The 21805-nt window shown below is 37.3% G+C and overlaps 1 protein-coding gene across 9 annotated transcripts in view; it reads right to left on the bottom strand.

Moving 5' to 3' along the window:
* The window catches only part of CDC42BPA (CDC42 binding protein kinase alpha), a 199690-nt gene that overhangs the window by 16307 nt on the left and 161578 nt on the right, over positions 1–21805 (bottom strand). For 6 of the 9 annotated variants that reach the window (XM_054061341.1, XM_054061336.1, XM_054061338.1 and 3 more), the window contains 13 exons: positions 19843–19881; positions 15730–15849; positions 14979–15059; positions 12781–12886; positions 11889–12025; positions 11084–11223; positions 10170–10251; positions 8797–9013; positions 8011–8073; positions 6662–7255; positions 4944–5041; positions 3264–3348; positions 695–818 (listed from right to left, as the gene is read on the bottom strand). In XM_054061341.1, the coding sequence (XP_053917316.1) occupies positions 695–818; positions 3264–3348; positions 4944–5041; positions 6662–7255; positions 8011–8073; positions 8797–9013; positions 10170–10251; positions 11084–11223; positions 11889–12025; positions 12781–12886; positions 14979–15059; positions 15730–15849; positions 19843–19881 (1886 nt within the window). The remainder of the gene's footprint in view (positions 1–694; positions 819–3263; positions 3349–4943; positions 5042–6661; positions 7256–8010; positions 8074–8796; positions 9014–10169; positions 10252–11083; positions 11224–11888; positions 12026–12780; positions 12887–14978; positions 15060–15729; positions 15850–19842; positions 19882–21805) is intronic. The other 3 variants (XM_054061334.1, XM_054061335.1, XM_054061342.1) reach the window with 1 other exon arrangement.

The raw sequence follows: 21805 nt of genomic DNA, 5'->3' as shown, positions 1-21805 counted from the left end.
CTGGAAAATAGAAAACTGAAATACTCAAGTTCTTGGAGTGTAGCTTAAGGCAGTAACAGGCCGTCCTTAGTGAGTGATAGTAAACGGTCAGCAACATCCCTTGTGAACAGTGTGAGTATGGCAGACATGTTTTTATTCCCAGTTAAAAAAGTATATGTGACCTGTTAAGACTTCTATGAGAAACACATCCTGAAATTCTGTCCTCTGAAGATGTGAGTTTTCTGAGATTTACAGAGTGCCTATGTAGTTAAATCTATAAATCAAAAAAACAGATGCCTTGGAATACTGCTGAGAGTAGAAATGGCTTCAGAAAGAAAGTAGAACCAGAGTCTAGAAGTAATTAATCCATATGCTTAGTCAGCAACGTAATCTCCTTTTGCAAATTACAGATATTTTTTACACAGTATATGTGCATACCTATATACCTATAATATACTTGGAGATATGCATTCCAAATTACAGCTGTTTCACATAATTAATTTGAATTTATGAATACTTGCATATACAGTGCATATCCATCTCCAAACTGGTATTAACAGAAATTAAATCTTTAGGATTAACACGGTAGTGAAGAGATGGAAATATCTGAATGGGCATTCCAAGAAACAATAAATGAAGTACTACAGTGGCATCAGCCACTGCTGTTCAGGGCCTACAGGCATGCACAGAAGACAAGTATGTGTTGAATACCAACCTCCTCTGCTGCATTCTCTCCTCCTCTGGTACTCTGAAAGAATAGCGGCGCTTGTTGTTGATGTTTCGAACCATTTGCTTCCGGCTATTATCTGATGTCTCAGGAACTACCAATTCATCACCCTCTGAAATGAATATAAATACAATGATCCAGTGGGACACTCCATTATTTATTAATGGAATTTGAATTCAAAGATATTTTCTCTCTCTGCTCCTGCTAGCCTTGTACATCACACATTTCCCACCAAACCTGAACTAACACTCCAGGACTCATGGGTTTCCTTAGTCACTATCTACTCTGTTACATAGCAAAAGACTTAACCCTTCCTCACACAAAAGTTGTCACAATTGTATTCTCAAAATGCCACTGATTAAATTCTATCAAAAAAACCATTCAGGTGGGTGGGAAAGGATCTCAGTCCTTTATCTCAGACCTCCTTTGGCAGTTCTCACTGAAAATCACTAGAACAGCCTTGTTTTGCCAATTTTCTGGAAACTCAATGAAACAGTTCTTCATAAATTCCCTGCTCCAAAGTGACTACTCCTTATTTCATTTGAATACTGATGTATTTTGGTGCTACCATGGGAAAAGGGAAGATTTTTCCACTTGTGCAGGTTTGGCCAAGTGTTCTGCTTTGAGCTAAAGCAGAATCAGTTTTCTAACTTCAGCTAAGCCTCTTCTGAATAACTTCATTTTCTTAAAGTTAGCTGCATGTTTTTCAGACACTGTTTCTCCCTAGAGGAGATAACAATGGCCACTGGTATGCAGAAAGGCCATTGCTTATACTAATTCCTGAACAAACCAAGGTCATTCTAGAGCTGCTGGAATGTCTTAAGTGAAAGAGAAGGAAAAGGGTTGCACCTGCAGGGAGAGGCACATAGGACAGGTGACCCCAAACTGACCAACAGAGTATTCCATTCCATTTTTACATCATACTCGGTATAAAACTGAGGGATCATGAGGGTATCATCCTCTTCTTTGATGGACATTGTCTAGTGAGGACCTTGTCTGTCTTTTTGCCCCTGATCCTGGGCCCATGTGTTCCTGAATCTAGTTCCCGAGTCCAGCTCCCTTCCGCCACCGAGTTCAGCCAGGACTTTTCCCAATGCCTGCTCTGCAACATCTGCGGTGACATAGTCTTGAGGGGAGGAGGCAATTTCATATGTCCGTATATATTTTATTTTCTTATTAATAGTATTTTCTTCACAATAATTATTATTTCATTAGAACTGTTTTATTTTCCAATCCACAAGTCTTTTTCTTTTATTTCCCTTTCCCCATTCCCTGGGAGGGGAAGTGCAATCACAGCTGCTCACATTTGGCTGCCAGTCAAGCTCGGCGGAGGCTAAATCCTAACGCCAAGGCATCTTAAAGATATGAAATGCATGGCAGTGATAATCACACAACAGGAGTGTTACTGCAACTACCTTGTCTTGTCAAGCTTATGTTACACTTAATAAGCTTGAACATACTCAACACCTACTGCTCACTGCCAAAACAGTTTTTGTATGGAACTTCTTTCCATATCCTCTTTCCTTAAGGTCTACTGGAGATTTCATGAAGTGTAGGATCTACCAGGTAAGTGGCTTCAGGAAAATAACTTGTAGACATTTAAAAAGATGCACCTGGGAGGTACTTCATAGTTTGGCAACCTTTTCTGAGAGATGGTGAGAACTGCACAGGAGCAAAGCATTAGTCTTACTTCTGATTCTACGCTCTCCATTTTTTCTTCCCCTTTTCCTATTTAATGTTAAGTCTTTATTTTTTAAATGTTTATGCTTTAATGTTAAATCTTTATTAGACTTGAAGATTCTTAATGTATACTTCCACTCTATTGCTCTTCTATCCCACTGTCCTTCCTTTTGTACTAATTTGATAGCAATTTAAATAAACACTGCCAACAGAAGTATAGGTTTCTAGAGGGTTTATTTCCACTGTTTTCAAAATAGTTGTTTAAAAAAATATAGCTTTTGATTCTTAAAGCAAAGCACAACCTCTCTCCTAGGTGGAAGTTAAAAAAAAGTTTAAGGAAATTACTCAGTGTCTTGTTTATGAAACGGGCCCTAAAAAGAAAAAAGTAAAATTAAGACTCATAACAAAAACAGAATTCTGAAGCTAAAACACAATCGTATATGACCCAAATGGCAAGTTGTGAATATATTACTTTATATTATTTTTCTTAGAAACCTTGGTTTAGGGTAAGTATAGTATTAATTTTAGTCTAATACTGCCAAGATCACTATTAAAACCTTTGATTGTGCAGGCATCTTTTGATAGCATTCTGGTAGGTGATCTCAGATTTGGAAGGAGTGATTAGTCATTCTATTTTCTATTTCCAGTCTTCATTCAAGTCTTCATTTAACATTTAAAAAAGAAAAAACCGTTCAGAGTAGCTGCCTAGCAGACATCATTGCAATGACTAGAATCTCTTAAGCTTTGGCATTCTTTCATATTAATAAGCACACGTGTTTGAGAGGTCACTTTCTAAAATGCACAGATCTAGGCAAAAAAACCCCCGCATTTTCTAAACAAAAATTTGCATAATGAAAACTGGCTTCTCATTACTTACCTGCCATTTTGTTTTTGAAATATATTAATCTAACTGTCTCTAGGCCTAAAAGGTTTAGTGATCCTTCTGTATTCAGAGGTCGAACCTGAAACAAGGAAAAGTCCCTGTAAGAGTAATAACTCACACATATATATATATATATAGTGCATCTTATTCTGAAAGCTCCAAGGTGCATTTTGAACTCTATAAAAGGAACACTGTTGTAAAACCGACCAGGGAGTAGAACAGCAGAATTAGCAGAGCAAAACACGCTCCACAGAAGAACTGCAGGCTGGAGGGAGCAGTGCCTCCTGCTTCCAGTAACACATGCCTGCTTCCAGGAATAACAATTGTAGATAGAGTTAATAACAATTTTAGATTTTAAACTACTATTTGGAGAACAAGTACAGAGACAGCTGCTTAAAATTCCACTTAAAGACACAGATGTAACACCACCCCTCCCAGCATTAAAATAAATAGTTCTGTTAGAAGTCTACTTCATAAAAGAATTCCAGTTTGTTTATTAGCTATACAAAGCAATAAACTGTGTTTTTATTTTGTGTTAGTATCACAATTATATTTTGAGACTTGATAAAAGCATATGTACAAACTGCTAAGACCTACTTGTCATTTCCAACTTCAAAATGAAATAAGCATTCCACTTGCTGAGTCTGCAAATTGTGTTAGAAAAAAACTCTTCATAGTAAATTGGCATTTTTGAGTCTCCTAGACGTAGATATTCTTGTCTGTTCAAAGCAGCTTCATTCATTAAATGGGCAGCCTTGAGCTAAATATTTCTTTTAAGTACTAAATCCCATTCTGCTGCATAGGAAAAAAATCCTACAACTGCTTAATAACTCAAAGTTTGGACTTCAGAAAGAGTAAAGCAAATTTCCTCTACAAGGCCAGATTCTTTTCCTCTCCTTAAGATGGTTAATAGCTGAGCACCGTGATCCTTAGACCACTGACATAATACTGTCTGCCATAATGCATTCTCTGTTTCTGTCATCTGAGAAATGGATACGCAGAGAGACTGAATGTCTCAGACAAGGACAATTTCTTGTAGTTCTGTTTCACTGGAATGCCAGCTAAAGCAACTATGCTGACATTAATACAAATTTGAAGTCAATCTAAACTATGGGAAAAATCCACTTTATTATTCTTTTCAAATACAGCTGAACAAACATCTTCTAAATACCAAGGAAGTGTGAGATTTTGAAAAATCCTGCCTATTGATAAGTGATCCGAACTTGATATCATCCTGCTTTTGATATTTGTGTTGGTAGAACCTTCTAACCTCATTTGTCTACAATGCTCTCAAGCAGCAAAAAATAGATTTTTGAAGGCTTGTTTAACTATCTTAATATCCACTGTCTTCTGGCAATAACATAGTTGCAATCAGTTGCAAAAAACACGCATGCCAGTAATACCAAGAAACTGTTCTCTACAATAATATCAGTAAGTCTAACACATCCATATGCTCCAGATTGGCCATTCATCTAAAACAGTGGAACCACACGCAAAACACATTTCATACCTTGTACTGAAAACAAAAGGCACTGTTTTTTTTAACAGCAGCTCTTCTTTCAATTAAATTACATTTAAACAAGCAGTTTAATTCAATTATGTTTAAATAACCAGTTTTAATAATGGCTACCGATGTGCTTTAAAAAAGTGTATATTCTTGAAAGAGCAAGTCACCTTTTTGAGAGGAATAGTCTGAACCCACTCCATGGAGTTCACGTCAAAGATATCAATGGCATTTTCACTGTACACACAGAGGTATGGTGCATTGTAACCTGAGAAGGAAGGATTAGGTATAGTGTCATGTGCTTTAAGAGAGGGCTCAAAAATACAATTTCTTATTGTTTAACCATATTTATTACAAAAACTCCCACCCCACAATCCAACAACAATCTTTGCAAAATGTTTTTTGGAAATCTCTGCACGCAAAAATGGTAGACCACCACCAAAAAAACCTTAAACCTCCATTACTTTTCTTTTAACTTTGCAGAACCAAACTACTTTTTGAACTACAAGGGAATAGTTTACTCTGCCAAACACTGATATTTTTTTCTTCTGAAAGCCCTATTTTAAAAAGTTTGTATTTTGTAAATGATGCAGTAGGGAAATATATTGTTGTTATCAATAACTGTCTTTTGACTGAACTGAGATCTTAGTCTTTGCACTATGTTCTAAATAAAGATCCGTTGGAACTACGTACATGACATAGTCACAAAAATCTTCACGTTTCCTTCTAGCTTTAATTCTCTTTTTGTATTTTCTGGATTGTAAAGAAAATTGTAAACTCACTTAATTTAAAGCAATCAAAAGACTTTCACAAATATCAATGACCAGCACAGATGAACTATATGTGAAAATGTTTTTTTCAAACTATCACAAAATCTTTTTATTTGACTTATTCACAGAGTCCATTGCAATGATCACACTCTTGCTTGAAAAACAGAAATGACATATAGCCTGTAAAAGTTGATTCTTCCACATTCAGAAGGGGCTTCACTCAAACAAGGTGATACAGTCCTCTTCTCTGCAGTGTGACTGTACTGCTGTCACAAGGACATAAAAAGCAGTCTATTTTAAAAATCAACACAAGTCTGGGCTCATTCACGGATACTCTGAAGACAAACTTGGCTAATCTTTATTCCCACTCAGAAAAACATTACAAAGAAGAAGACAGGCATTGCAGGTTTTTTTTCCTTCTAGCTGTCACAAAGATAAAGCCCCAACCTCAAAAAAATGTGCAGCAGATGCTGAACACAGTTTTTGATGGAAACCGAAATCTTGCAGTTATAGTATTTTTCCCTTGAGATAATGAAATATATTTTCTACACTGCCTGCCAGACATTTTATTTTGGAAGAGAAGAAGGAGACAGAAAAGGAAAAACTTAAAAACTGAATTTTAAGAAAAGCAATGAGATGAATGAGAAGACTTTCAACAAAAACTGCTGAGGAAGAAAGAATGAAGGAGTAAGGAAAGAAAAGAAAAACCCCAGTAAGTAGGAATAAATATCATTAGAGAAAAGCAGGTCAAGCTACCAGATCCTGATGACTCTGAGCCCCAAGAAAGCCTGAATCACATTGCTGAGACTTGTAAATAACAACAGGCTAGTATCAGTGGCAGCAAACACATAAACATCCCATTAGCCTCTGCAGAACTTGAGGCTTTTGGCTTTTTAGAGATCAGGCCATGTGTTCAGAAATTGGATGTCACAGTTGGAAATCCTGACCCTTGATTTCAATTTGTGCTACAGCAGTACAGGTCAGTGACAGAGCTGTCAAAACTAGTGTAAGTGAGATCAGGAATAAACCCTCTGACTAGATTAAAAATGGGATACTAATACAAGCAGTGATCACTTCAATGTATAATAGCAAGTACACTGACACACATGTCAACTTACAGCAAGAAGATGGAGTTGTGGGCCACATCAGTTCTTGTTGTCTAGATCTTCGGCCCTGGCAGTCAACGTAAACCCCCACGCTGCTAAAACACAGCAGGTATTCTTTATTTGAGATTTCAACTGCACAGATGGCATCATTTGGCTGCTGTGAGATAAATGATAGTGTGTGGTCATCTGGATGGAGCAGACTGTATGGACTGCCTTCTCCATGAAGGGGATATTTTAAGAAACCTGACTGGTAGCCCACACAAAGACGGTCACTGAAGATTGACATCCACTGGACATTACCCTGGACTTGGATCTCCTTGATCTTTTTGTGACGTGTCTTACTCTGGTTTAGTTCATAACAGAGGACCTGCCTTTTCATAGCTACACACAGGCATGTAAGAGCTCCATGGTGTACAGGTCCAGAAACTATTGCCTGACAGCCTTTTGTCTCTGCCAGTTTATGAAACTCAGTCTCCCTTCCATCCAGGGCAGCCACAGGGAAAAGCCGCACATGACGGTTTCGTCCTGAGATTACTGCAATGAGCTGTTCATTTGGGATAAGTTCAATCTGATGAACCTTCTTATTGTCACCAACACGGATAATCTCTGAAAAAAAACCCCAAAACACCCCCCCCCCAATCCAAATAAATAATGTAGAAGTGTGAATTGATTAAAATATATATGTTTGTAAAGATAAACTATGAAGTATACCCAAGAAATCCCCTTTATTACTGTACTGCAATATTAAAAAGTATGGTTTCAAAATTTGTATTTTAATAATACCAGAAACAGCACCACTGAATAGACCTTTGGCTTACCATCTGTCATTACATCTCTTTACAATACTGAGCATGCGTTTTCATTTCCAGTAACAAGAAGGAGGTTACAGAAAATATCACAGCCAGGCTCCCTAACGAGGTGCACAACAGGAGAAGAGGATACATTGGTCACAAACTGAAATCGGGCAAGGGGGTTCCAGTCAGATATACAAAGAAAATCCTTCATTTTGAGAATGATTACACTTTGCAACAGGCAGCCCAGAGAGACTGTGGAACCTCCATCCTCGGGTGTTTTCCAGACCAAACTGGACAAAGGCCTGAGCAACCTGGTCTAAGTTCTCAAATAAGAGAAAACCTTCAGCTGCATTCGAGATCCTAGGTCTTTGTCACTGGAAAGGATATTGAAAACAGAAAGCACACAAAACACCTTCTTGATTATCAGCTCTAGCATGGGGTTGCATAGCTGATAATGCAGTACATGAATTAAAATGACACCAGAGGATATTGAAAGAGATATAAGGTTACAATCACTTTCTGCTTATTTAATATTAGGGAAATTATGACCAGTTCCTAATCTCTTACCATCTTTGGTGACATGCACAACAAATAACCCTTCTTCATTTCCCAAAGCTATTCTTTCATGGTCTATGATAGTAACAGAAAAAAAAAAATAAAAGGTTATTTTTCTTTGGAAATACTTATTCAACAATAGTGATAATCCTTGTTAACAGAGGCAGTTTTTTAGTATCTTGAAAGAGACAAATATAAAGCCAAATGCAACACATTCAAGTAACAAAAAGCATTGGCAACCTCCCAATCTTTCCAGTTTCTGAAAAAATAAGTCTCTTCTCATGTTAATAGCGGTAACACCAAGAAACACCATTTTTACCATTCAAAGCACTCAGGTGTACTATCGACTTTAATAACTACAATATTATATTTAAATAATTTAAATAATCCGAGTTTAACACATTTTATGTAGTAGCATTTAAAATGACTAGATTTATGTTTTCTCTCTAGTCTGACAAGCAGATTTTGCAAAGTTGGGGATTTATGTCTATACTAGTGTGCTAATTTTGTCCTGTTAAGTCATTAGATTTACAAAATAAAACAGTAATGTCCAATTCTCAGACAAACTTATTCATAATTACGAATAAGAGTGAATAGGGGAATATTCTTTAAGATCTGACAGAAGTACTGAGTAGTGAATTGCACTTCTCTCAAACCTACACACATTTCCACATGGGCTAAAACCACTACGTTACTATTCTCTCCTCAGTAGATAATGCCATTTAACATGTTTTTGCAAAAAAAGTATGCTTTTAGCATACCCATTTTTCTTAGAGCTTCTTCTCATTCATTTCATACCTATGATTGCTGCAGACTGTGTTGTTTTGATGAGGGGTAAGGTGCTGTCATAAGCTTCTTTGGGAACATAGACTGAGCGGTCTTTGAGTTTGTTCTTCTTCAAGATCCTATGCAATTCATTCAACACTCCTACCCACTTGCTTTTTTCATTCTCACCGTCTGCTAGAATCAGGATTGAACACTTATTACTGGATGCAGAGAGCTGTGAAGCTGTGACCTAGGAAATTTTAAAATACATACTTTAAGTCATAAGCAATAAAAAAATTCATGATGATGATTTTTATAACGGATGCCTATAAGCACCCATTTAATTTAATTCTTAGTGCAAACTAAGAATGCAAAAATTTAGCTTTAGTTAATAGAAAACACTCCACTGCAATCAAGAATCCACAGCAGAAAATCCTGTAGATGTGAATAACTTGGCAAAGACCTGAGAAAACTTTGGCTTTATTCTAGCTGTGTTTGTATTTATTCTGTAATTTGGAAATATCTGACATAAATAAGGTAGTCATCTGTTTCTCACAGCAATTTTATAAGAAGTATTTCTTACAAAGTATTCTGTATTTTTTTAAGACCAATAGTTTTCGTTAATAATTTAATACAATAGGAATGGCCTTTATGGAAGAATGATCTATGATCCTTTTTGTGTATTTTGTACAGCTACTACAGATAAAAATGGAAGCCCCTTTTGTAGGTTTATGTCCTCTCAGAATGCAGACTGATGAACAGTCTGAAAGCCAAAAAAAGTGAAATACAACGGTATAGTAAAGAAATGATAGGGGAAATATTAAGACAGTAAAGATAGTTCATCAAGGTCAAAAGTTCACTAAACTATTAAAAGTAAGAAGAATGTTAGAAAAAGGCAATGTTGGCAAGATCCTGACATCAGATAACAGATGTAAGTTTTAATGAGTATTCTACACTAGATTTCTATTCTGACTACCTGATGGTTGGGAGTTTTCAGAGATCCAATGAATATGCACCAAGAAAATACATAAAATAAAAACTTCAGGAATAACACAACAAATTAAATTGAGAAGCCCTTTAGGAAGTGAAAATATATAAGGATATGAAGAACAGAATAATTGCAAATGACTAACAAGAGATTGAGAAGAGTATGTCTTATTGTGAAGGTTAAGAAACTAAAACCCACATAAAGAGGAGATCAGGGTTTGTCTAAATACACCAGTTCTATTTTTACTGTGAAAATTATATATGTACAGATCCTTACACTGCTGCTGTTGCCATGGATGCTGCGTGACCAGAACTTGCAAAGGAAATAAAATACTAGTAACCTGTCTGTGAATGGACACCATACACCACACTGTGAAAGTCTGTACTTCTGGTTACTAGGTTCAAGACACTATACTTACCCTAAAGATACAGGGGATATCTTTTCGATTTGCATGAATGACATCTGAGGCCAAGACAGAACTCACTGAGAACTCTTCATCCCTTATGGAGACCACAAACATTATTTGAAAAGAGTTAGAAGAGTAAAATCTGTATGTTTGTTCTCAACTCATGCATTTCCACAGTACCAATAACCTTGTTTTGTGAAGGACACAAGACACCACTGAGAAATAATTTTTAAAATTACACTTTTCTCTTTTTCTGCAGATAAAACTCACAAATGCGATGTTAATTAATTCCTGTTTAACGCTGATGGAGATGAAGCTACTCAGAACACCTGCTTTGCTTTTTTCTCTGTTTAAATGAAAACTTTTTTTTTTTAAAAAAAATCAAATTAAAAAATAAGACTGGACCAATAACACAATTTTTTCCATAAAAATCCAAACTCACTAGAAGCTACAGCTGTTTGAGGCTTCCTGTACAAACTAACCTAGTTCAGAGATGAACTTTGCTTAGTTAGAATGTTAAACATCCTCAGCCTTCAGTGAAGTTGGTAGTATTTCTGAAGAAAGTGGGAAAAAAATAGCCCTGATGAATCATAAATTGTGTTAGTTTTATCTGTCTTTCAAACGATATTAAAGTTCAAAAGAATGTATTTTTCTTCTTTACTCATTTCAGATCTTGTACACAGCTGAACAGACGTATTTCAACAAATGAAATAGTAACAGTAGTTTAAATTGCTACATATGAATACAAGTGGAGTTCAGGCTAATTGCAAATACCACTTTGTTTCCAGAAAATTAGAGGCTCTCAACATAGATTACAGCGTTTCAGAAAAGCTCTGGAGCTTGCTTACTGTTTTCACTAAAAGGAAAAGTAGAAAAAACCCTCCCAGTGCCTCTGAAAAGCTCCCACTCAGCACCAAGCAGCTTACCTCATGTCTATAACCTGACTCACTGTCACACTAGGCTGGGATGCTTTTCCTTCTGCTACATCATATAGGAAGAGTTTAAAATCACAGACCACTGCCAGTGCTCTCTGCCAACCTTTCTTTACTCCAGCTGGTTTTGGTACCTTTAGCAAAATAAATTCTGATCAACTCATTGTAAATGAGTTAAAAAATCATGCAATTAAAAAATCAAACAGACGGTACAAAAATCAATTCTCTCATCTAGGCAGGCAAGCTTTTGTTCAGTGATAGTATTAGGCAACATAAGCAATAGCACAAGTGCAGTACGAGCATCAAACATGGCCAAAGAGATAAATTTATAATTTAAAATTTCATAACAGCATAGATTCACAAACTCATTCAAATCTATACTGACAAATATAAAGCAAGCCATCCCTAGCTGATCAACAGGAATTTGGCTAAAATCATGTTGTTATTCTTTTAGTATTTTTGGAGAAGTATCCACTTCATTAGTATCCACTAATGACACTAGACAGTACTAGCATGAACAGGAAGACTGAGAATCTCTTGGACCCTGAAAGATGATCTGATGCCTAGAGATGGACTATTCAAGACTAACTCAAACCACGATGGCAAACAGAGATGGAGAAAGAATTACTGTTGAAAATGCTAAGAGCTGCTTTGTGAAAATTTAGGTCTTGATTTCCAAATTACTACCTTACAGCGTAATTGAATCCATCCCCCCGATGCCTCAATTAGTGTTTAATTCCAGCTCTGGCAAACAAAAAAATTAACTCAAGTGCCCCAAATGTAGCTACCTGATACTTACTCGGACGTGTCCTTCATAAGCTGTTCCTATGCCTTTCTGTGGATCTATTCCCAAAGGTCCCTTAGTCTGTTCGGGAGGGATTGGACAGACTGCAGGAGCCTTGTCTGCACAGGTCACATGGCAAGAGAATCCACATACTTATGAAGAGAAAAAGAAGCAAACAGAATTGATGGTTATCTCTTGTGCAATGCAAAAGCTATGATGATGACAATATTTACAAAGGAATTCTCCCTTTTTTTGACCAACAACTGAGTATTTTCACTGAACTTTGCCACACCAAGACAGAAACTTAAGTCTGCACAAAGCAACAGTTCATGCTTTTATCTGCTCTAAATTCTGATTTCCTCATTTTCAGAGGTGTACGAATACACACTCTGGTTTCATCTAGGTAGGAAAGAGCCTAATCAGAAGCTCGTACTAAAATATCTCTATGACTTCCTACTCTACTAGTAAATAAAAATCTGCAAGCTCCTCTAAATTATGAGTGTCATTCATGTACAAACAAACCTAGAATAAATTAGTCCTGGAAAGAGGCAAAGCCATCTTGGTACTGAATGGCAAAGTCATCTTGCATTTGCTCAGAATCAGAAAGCAAAGTTGCTGTTGGCATACTTGACAACAGATTGTGGCCCCTTACGGCTAGTCTAAGTTAACTGAACTAAGCTCTTCTACCACCAACTGGAGCAAGTGTGTCCCTAGATAACCAGGTAATCTTTTACATAAGATGTTCAAAGTGCTTGGCTCACACTGCTAGAAGACTGAAGCACGAGAACATATTCTGTTATTCAAAATTCAAACAGAAGACTCCTGCATCATCACACCACAACATCTACTGTGCAATGTGCATCTGCAAGAACTTTAATTCTCATTTTCTGCCTTCACAAGTGCTTACCTTCACAAGTACAGCCCTGTCGTATTAAACCGACCATCAGAGATGTGCATTGATTGCATTTTGTTGGTGTATTAAATGATTTCACTACAAATTGGTGGGCTTTAGGCTGTGAAACAAGCAGACAAGAATGTTAACACCTGTAACGATTCTGAAAAAGTTATTTTTTTGATAGATGTAATAGGGCATAGGTGCATTTCAAAAGGTAGCTTATTTGTGTTTGCTGTAAGGAGATCTGGGGTCCTAACGCATGGACTGAAAAAAATTCCTTATCAGTGCTTGTTATTAATAATTTAATCCGTCCTCTGTAAACAAAATCATGGAAACTGGATCCTGTCTCAGAATACGATCTTGCTTCCACGGCAGATAGGAAAGTTGCCAGAATTATTCCTTTACACTCTAGAAGTATGTATGTGCTTGGTGGGCACCTGGCAGCCATCCAAGGTCAACTCAACATGGCATTTTCTACGCCACAAGTTCAGTGTTCATCTAAGTAGTGTTGCCTTAGTTTAAAGCCAAACATCAGACTTTTTCAGAAGTCTAATTTTTATGCCAGAAAGCAGGACAGAGTTCAGATTTTTGGTCAGGCACAGGCCATTTCAGAACACCCAATTTAAAAGCAAAAGTATGGATGAAGCTAATTTTGAAAGGGCTTCTTTTTTGTTAGTACTTGGGAGCACAGACTACATGAGTAAGTGTTCTCATTCTCTCTCTCCCCTCAAGAATGGCAGTGCTGATGCTATAATACGACTACATAATGTGGCAGTATGATTCATAGAAGGCCTTTACATAAAATCCAGGAAGCTGTTTTTCTTTTCTAAAATGAACTTCCAGCTAACAACTGTTAGGTGGAGAAAAGATATGGCATAGGGTGAACACAAAGGCCATCCAAACAACTTGTATGTGATCTGATATAACATAATTTTGCAGGCAACTTTAACGAGTAGGTATATTGAAGTTTCATTCACTATCTTCTTTTTCACAGCATAAGATATCACAGCTAAGGGCTCAAACTTCATCCATATCTAATGGATGTTTTACTGACACAAAGGAAGCTTTCTGTCTACAGATCGTTGTCTTGTTTTGAAACGTGCAGGGAAACAATACTTAGCTTTAAAAACTGATGCAATCATAAAGTAAAAAGGTTCTTTAGGGAATAAAATTAGAAAGGCAATCATTACTCACTGAGCAAAACATCTGCAAAAATGAAACAATGTGCATAGTAAAATCTCTTTCACATGATTCCAGATGCACCTACACTATGTTTTAAATTGATCTCCTAGGATACTGCCAACAGAACACTGCCTGTTGAAACTTTCTAGCTTTCCTTTACACAAATGAAGTCTGCTATTTCAAAACTTATCAAAGCAGAGAAACAGATCTATTATACAAACAGACTTACTTCATTGATCAGTTGCAGAACAACTGTATTTTTTTTAAATATACAGAAAATTCTTGAGCCATTGAAGCACTTCTTAATCTTTTATGAAAAAATTTTTCCTTTCATACCTTGTATCTTATTCCTCATTTGCTTGAACACATGAAATTCAGTCTGATTTAGCATACACTGACTGACTTATTAGGCCAACAGCAAACTGACTTGAACAATTGACGCAAAAATCATTAATTGTGGAAGTAAAAAGCCCGAAGACTGAAAAACTGGAATTCCTTCTCCCAGACCAGTGTTGCACTGCTGGCTGTAGTGCTCACTCTACACTGCTTATAAAAAATGCAAACCTACAGTTTCGTTTTAGGCTTATTCTTTGCCTTTTCTCATAAATAAGCATACAATTAGCACACAGATGTGCTAACCTGAGACTGGCCCACAGTGGCATCAATTTTACTGCAGGTAGAGGACACAGGCAGGTGGGTCAGACATCGCCTGGAAAGCACTTTTGAGAATGCCTCTTTTGCTTTCTCCACGTTCTGGTCCATTTATCTCTTTCTAATGTTCAATCTACTCTTCTTCCTATAACCAAATGGCTGTGTATTCGTACAGTGGAATGCCTAGTACAACTTGTCACACCACATAATGTAAGAATAAGGAGATTTAAATTTTAGAAAGCAACCAGCTTGCATATAAGCCACCCTTTAGGTAGTTCTAGTAAGACTACTCTGATAAACAGTTTTCCTGAATTTGTTGCCCAGGAGGGATATTTTTGCCCTCACTATACAAAAAGTGTGAACATTTGACTAAATACCTTTGGTGCAGAGAGTCCTGATCCAATATATGCTGTCCTCATGGCTGATGTGTGAGTTGAACAGGGAGGATGATCTGTAACCTGAACATAGTCCCCAAAGGATCAATAAGACATGAAATACACATATCAAAGTTAACGTGAACAAAGTAAAAAGACTACAGCGTCCCATCCACCCTAAGCATACAAGCAATGAAACCAAATTGATTAACACAGGAAATGACTCGGAAAACAAAATCTTATTTCTCAGGATCATGATTCTTCTCTTTAATGTCAAAACTAACTTTGTATTATCTTAAAAATTTGATTGTACCCTCTTGAATGAAAAGTAATTAGAGTGTTAAATTTTAACAAGGAAAAGGGATACATTATTATAGTTGCAGAGCCTGTCTAATTAATTTCATATTTACAAGACTTTCAGCAGGACTCCAAAATGTGCTCTTAAAAGCTACAGTATAAGATTAACTTTGTATCAATGTTTCTTACTGAATAAGGATATATTATGAACAGAGACAGCATCTTCTAATTTCAGCATAGTTCCCATCCCTAATCAATTAGCCGTATGTGAAAGAAAATGCAACATTCCCAAAAACGCTATTCCCCATAGTGCAGAAGGCTATTACAAGATCCTAAATAGTCTTTTGGCAGAGAACTGAGCTTTATTCTAAACAAAAGGATTTGCAATAGCAATTTTTATATGACTGAAACTGTTACTCCTTAAAAAAAAGACAAAAATTTGTCAACACTGAAGTACCTCAATTGGTTCAATTTCACTAGCTGTAGAGGGAGACCGTGATCTTGAATGGAGGTGAGACTTGCTATCTTCATCCCGTGATGGGGTATTAGACAATGTAAAATTCTCAACTGAATCAATCTAAGAGAACAATTCAAAAGAAAAAAACCAACCAAAAGCTTTCAATCAAAGACATCATTAAAGAAGAGTTATGAACTCTTAATAAATAAGATATGGGAGCAGCAGAATTCCTGAGAGAGAAATGAGAGGATAAAAATCCAGTTTTAAGCAACTTACTAATTAAAGTACAAAAATGCAATGAAAATCATTGAATATGAACACGCCAAGGCTTCTGCTGAGAGGTAAGCACATGCATAAGAGCTACTAATTCAACATTTTTAAAAGGTGAATATTTTCTGAAAACTACTAGGTATTGTTCACTCGTAGTAGAGATTTGCTGCTTTTTTTTTTAGCACTTCGCTAAGTGAATTCCCATATAACCCATGTAAATCACTGCAAACATATCTAGGAAGAAATAAGGAGAAAAGGTAAATGACGCAATGTATTTCCATAGGTTGGTGTTAATTATATTCAGAGAGAATTGAGAGGGTATTCTACTCCATTTGAACTACATCCTTACCAGGAATACAGTTACTTCAAGGGACTGTTTTGCTAGTCATTATTATACAAAAAACTAAGCTCGCAGGACTATACTGAACAACAAGCCATATACGTAAAACAAGCTATCTTGGATACCAAATCCTCCTTTGTTAGTGCAACTGAAAAAACAGAGAATATAAGAATTTTCCTTGAAAACAAGACATCTCCACATCAAACCCTCTATGTAAATTTATATATTTAAAAAAAAAAATCAAGATGAGGATGCTTTTCTCCATGAATAATAAAACTAAAAGCTGGAGGCGTAAAGAGGGCTTCATTGCATGCCTGGCTTTTTTGGAGCAATGCTATCATTAGCATCCCACTGCTAAGGATGTAGCTAGCTAACAAACAAACTAAAACATACAGCAATGTTTACAGAAAGCATTTGAACATTCCAGTGTTTTGTATCTCATTTGTTATTGACATAAATTGAACAAGCTCTATCCCTTTTAGAATAACATATATTGCCAAGCCAATGTCATATATGTATATATAGTCCTGCTCTCCAGAAACCCCTTCATGGTAGCGAACAGGTGCAGTTGCAGTTTTTTCTTTTTTTTTTTTTTTTTATACTAATGGGTTAAGTTTGATGGCTTCAAGTTTTATCATGGCCTTCAAAAGAAAAATAATCTGGTGGAGAACACTTATCAGCTTTCAGCTTAGGCACATTAAGATGCCTGCAATGGAAGTGGTAAATTCTTATACTGGGATACACCTCTTTTCTGCACATAGATCACGTGTTTCAAGCATTGAGGCAAAAATTAGTAAAGCATATATTTTGTGCTTTTATCAGAAGCAAATGAAAATTGAAAGCTTTATCCAGCATTAGAAACATTGATGCCTTTAAGTAGTAAATCCCCAGGCACATAACTTTGTTTCAATTTTTATTTACAAAATGCCTGATAACTTGGGAAGTCCTCTCAAAGACTGTTTAACCTTGAAAAAAATCTACTTTCTTAAAATTGCTACTAACAAGTAAACCCAATGAGTAACTACAGATGCATTTTTGATAGCAAGAAAGCGATATTCCTTTTCTTCTGTGAGATAGAGTCAGAGATATAATCTATCATTTCATAAATGTTTCCAGATACTACAAAGGTTTTCCCTTTCAAAGTGGCATTTGCTTACCAAAGAATCCTCTCTCTCGAAAATTTTAGTATAATATAAATGATGGAACTTTCTGGAATGTGCTACAACGTTTTTGTGCTTGAAGACAACTGCTGAAACAGCAATAAATGTAATTTTACTTTACCTATGAACACAAAAAGCCTGAAAACCACACAGAACCTGATCTACCATTCCTGAATTTGAGGGGAATTTAATCACCAGGTTTTCAGCAGAAACAGGGCCTTAAGCTGTACTGCTTGCAGTAATCTCCAGGTGCCTTGCATGAATGAGAAAAATTAAGCACAAAAACAACCTGACTCAGCTATTGCCAAAACTTTATATGCACTGTATTAACACCAATAAAACTAGTTTTAAATGAATCTGCTGGATTATCTGCATATTTCAGTATTTAGTATCAAAATGTAACAGCTTTGTCATCTTCCACAGGACTGTGCCTATGCTGCAACCTATATAGGTCTGAGCCAAAGCCATCTCAGGTATAAACTATCACACCAAGCCCACAGAGTTGTGGTGAACGGAGCTAAATGTAGGTGGCGGTTGGTCACAACTGCTGTTCCTCAGGGCTCGGTTTTGGGGAAGTTTTGTTTAATACCTTTATCAATGATCTAGATGAGGGGATTGTTTGCAGTAAGTTTGCAGATGACACCTAATTGGGTGGGAGTCTTGATCTGCTCCAGGACAGTAAGGCTCTGCAGAGGGATCTGGACAGGCTGGATTGATGGGCCAAGGTCAATTGCATGCGATTTAGCAACAACAAGGTGCTGTGTCCTGCACTTGAATCACAACAATCCCATGCAACGCAACAGCCTTGGGGAAGAGTGGCTGCAAAGCTGCCTGGTGGAAAAGGACCTGGATGTGCTTGCTGATGTCTAGCTGAACATGAGCCATCAGTGTGCCCAGGTGGCTAAGAAGACCAACTTTACCTTGGCTTGTATCAGAAACGGTGTGGCCAGCAGGACCAGGGAAGTGATTGTGCCCCTGTACAAGGCACTGATGACGCCACACCTCGAATCCTGTATTCAGTTTTGGGTTCCTCACTACAAGGAGGACGTTGAACTCCTGAAGTATGTCCAGAGAAAGGCAACAAAGCCGGTGAAAGGTCTGGAGAACAAGTCTTATGAGCAGCGACTAGGGGAATGAGGGCTGTTTAGCCTGGAGGCCGAGGGGAGACCTTATTGCTCTCTACAACTGCCTGAAAGAAGGCTGTAGTGAGGCAGGCACTGATGTCTCCTCTCAAGAGACTAGAGACAGAATGAGAGGAAACGGCCTCAAGTTGTGTCAGGGGAGGTTTAGATTGGATATTAGGAAAAGGTTCTTTACTGAAAGAGTGGTGAAACGTTGGCACAGGCTCCCAAGGGAAGTGGTGGATTCACCATCCCTGGCGGCGTTCAAAAACCCTGTAGACGTAGCAGTTCAGGCCATGGTTCAGTAGGCATGGTGGTGCCAACTGGGCTGGCAGTTGGACTTGATGATCCTACGTGTCCTTGAATCGTCTTAACGATTCTATGATTCTATCTTGAGCCACAGCTGACAAAAACAAGCAGTTACTCCAAGCGTGCCTAAGACACTAAGTGCTGTACTTCAAACTCCATAGGTAAAGGTCTTTATTAGAGCTGTTGGGCATTATTGCTTATTTATTGAATATTAAATATAAATGCTTTTCTATTCCTATCATCGTATGTGTGTAAAAGAAACAGAAGTGGCAGTATCAGTTTAAAATGGACATAGCATACCTGGTATGAATTCAGTCTGACAGAACTTTGATAACACTAGGTTTAAAAATCCACCACAGAGCTTTCCAGTTTAACAGAGTAAAACATATTCGCTCTGTTTTCCTTATATGAACATTTCCTCCTGTCCTTGATGCTCCAGTTTACTCAATTCTCTCCTTCACATATATTTATCTGTGTACCATGATATTGTCTATCATTTACTATGATGTGCTTCCTAAATGCCAAACTTCCACTCTCCAGAAGCAGTTCTCAAAGCTAAACACATGCTTTCTGCTAAGGGTAAGGTAACAAACAGGACTGCATTTGGTATTCAATCATCTTCCCAAATTGCATCTACTTGATCAGCTTTCACAAAGAATCTTCATATTGAAATGAGAAAGTACCCAAAGTATTGTCGTCGGTTGCTGTGATAGTCTGCTCATAGGATTACCAAATGAAATACTGCAAAATTTTAGCCCACAACTGTAAAACAACAAAAAGCACAGTAGCAGCAGCAAACTGCAGCAGCAGCACAAGACATGCATGAGGTAAATACATAATCCATACATTAAACAAAGACAAGTACACAACAGGCAAAAAATAAAGGGCCACATAGAGCAGGACAGCTTCTTACACGTCTGCCTTTGTTAGCTGGAATACAGGAAGGAGAGCGCTTTAACAAAGAAAGGAGAAGAACATGTTACAAAACCAAACAGTGACATATACAAGGTCCAGCACAAAAAACCCAAGAGATTGTATCTGTAACTCTTTTTATTTCACAAGTTAAGAAAACCAACTACCATCACCTATAAAATAGCTCCCTTCCGAGTTGACACACACCTGCATACAATGCTGCTAATGTTCAAAGCAATTACACAGATCATTTTTTGAAAGGCTGTTGAGGATCTGTGTTGTTTTTGCTGTCAAATCTTCTGTCAAGAAAAAGTGGGTTCCTTTGAGCATGGATTTGATCTATGGAAAGAGGAAGCTAGGTCTAGTGAATAGGGTGGGAACTCATCACAGTGATGTTGTTATTAGCTAAAATCTGCTTCAAAAAGCATTGGAAACTGGCACACGCTGACATTTTCTGACTGAGGGTAAGGAAACGTCTATATGTGAGCACACGTCCACTCATACTGAGTTGAAGCAGTCAAGTTGGCCTTGTCTCACTGTGGCAGATTAGAACATGTTCTATAACCATCTCTTTGTCTCCCTCCTCCCATTCTTGGCTCCTGGCTATAGGGTTAGTCTCAGGGTTTTTTTGTGTTTGACCTTGTACAACAGAATTCATCACTCTCCATCTCCATAGGTAGTGTTTAGACACAAACGTTCATTTTTAGAAGTATTTTGAAAACAAGATATTCTGGGGCAAAAACGAGGGAAGAAACAAACATAAAAAGGAAAAGTTATTTTAAGGTCTGTAGTTTTATACGGGATAATAGCAGTGAAACTGCAGACTATGTTACACTATTAACACTGGACTTTGAACAAGATGAATAAAGCTATCTCTTGCAGGCACAACATATCCAATTTATAGTATCTTAAGAATCATAATTACTTTAAACTTAATTATGAATGTCCAGCTAGAGTCAGGGTTCTTACCATACACTACTATGGCTTATTCTGTTTAATAATGAGAATTCAGATGCAGATTTATTCTGTGGTTATTTGCAAAGTTCAGATTTATTTGGTCCAAGTGAAGCCCCTGGGGCCTGCATGTGAGGAGAGACTGAAGAGGATTTTAGAAGTCTATTTTTGATCTGTAACGTGTTGGTAACAGAGGAAAAAGTATTTTCTAGCAAGCGTTAACTTTGTTAAGCAAAACTGGTATTCCATTTAATTTTTATTAAATATTCACAGATTCACCTTTAAATAAAACAAATTGATTGCTTCTAGTAGCTAGTGAGAAACATAAAGATTCACCTGGCAGAAAAACCAAAACCCAACACTTCCATTAATAGATACTTCTAGTGAACAGAGGAGACTTAACACCTAGATGACATTACTGAGAGACAGCCTGCCAACACACAGAAGAAACAGTGCCAAAGATTAAGAAAAGTGTATATTAGTCACTGGTGGTGACTTCCCCCCCCCCCCCCCCCCCCCCGTTAAAATCAGAAACTAGAGACAACAAAACTCACTCTTATTCCCCTTTGCAGCCCCCCAAACGCAGAGATAAAAGGATTGTTTCTGAAGGCATGGGAATTCACAGGTATTAGGATTCAGGCATCAGTTCTGCCAACCTGAACAAGTATCTTTCTCCAGATTTGAAGAGAGAGAGCTGGAACCAATACTGACTGATACTTGTCTAACTGGTGAGCTACTACTTTTCTTGCTCTGCCTCTGCAGGCTGCAATGGCAGCGGACGTGTATTTTTACTTCTCTGCAGAAGAAATTGCAAAGCTACCATATTCTCCACTGAAACAACTACAATTAACTCCAGTCATTCACAGAGTACTATAAACAATTTTGTTACTTGGATGGCAGACACAGAAGGCACATCCACCCTAGTTAACTCAATCAGTGGGCCAAACTCAGTGCTGCTTACACATCTATATGTTAAATAGACTTCAGATATCTTGCAGAGAGTGCTATCT

This window comes from Cuculus canorus, chromosome 3 (genome assembly GCF_017976375.1).
Source record: "Cuculus canorus isolate bCucCan1 chromosome 3, bCucCan1.pri, whole genome shotgun sequence".
Taxonomy (NCBI): Eukaryota; Metazoa; Chordata; class Aves; order Cuculiformes; family Cuculidae; genus Cuculus; species Cuculus canorus.
This window is presented reverse-complemented; position numbering and strand designations above follow the sequence as displayed.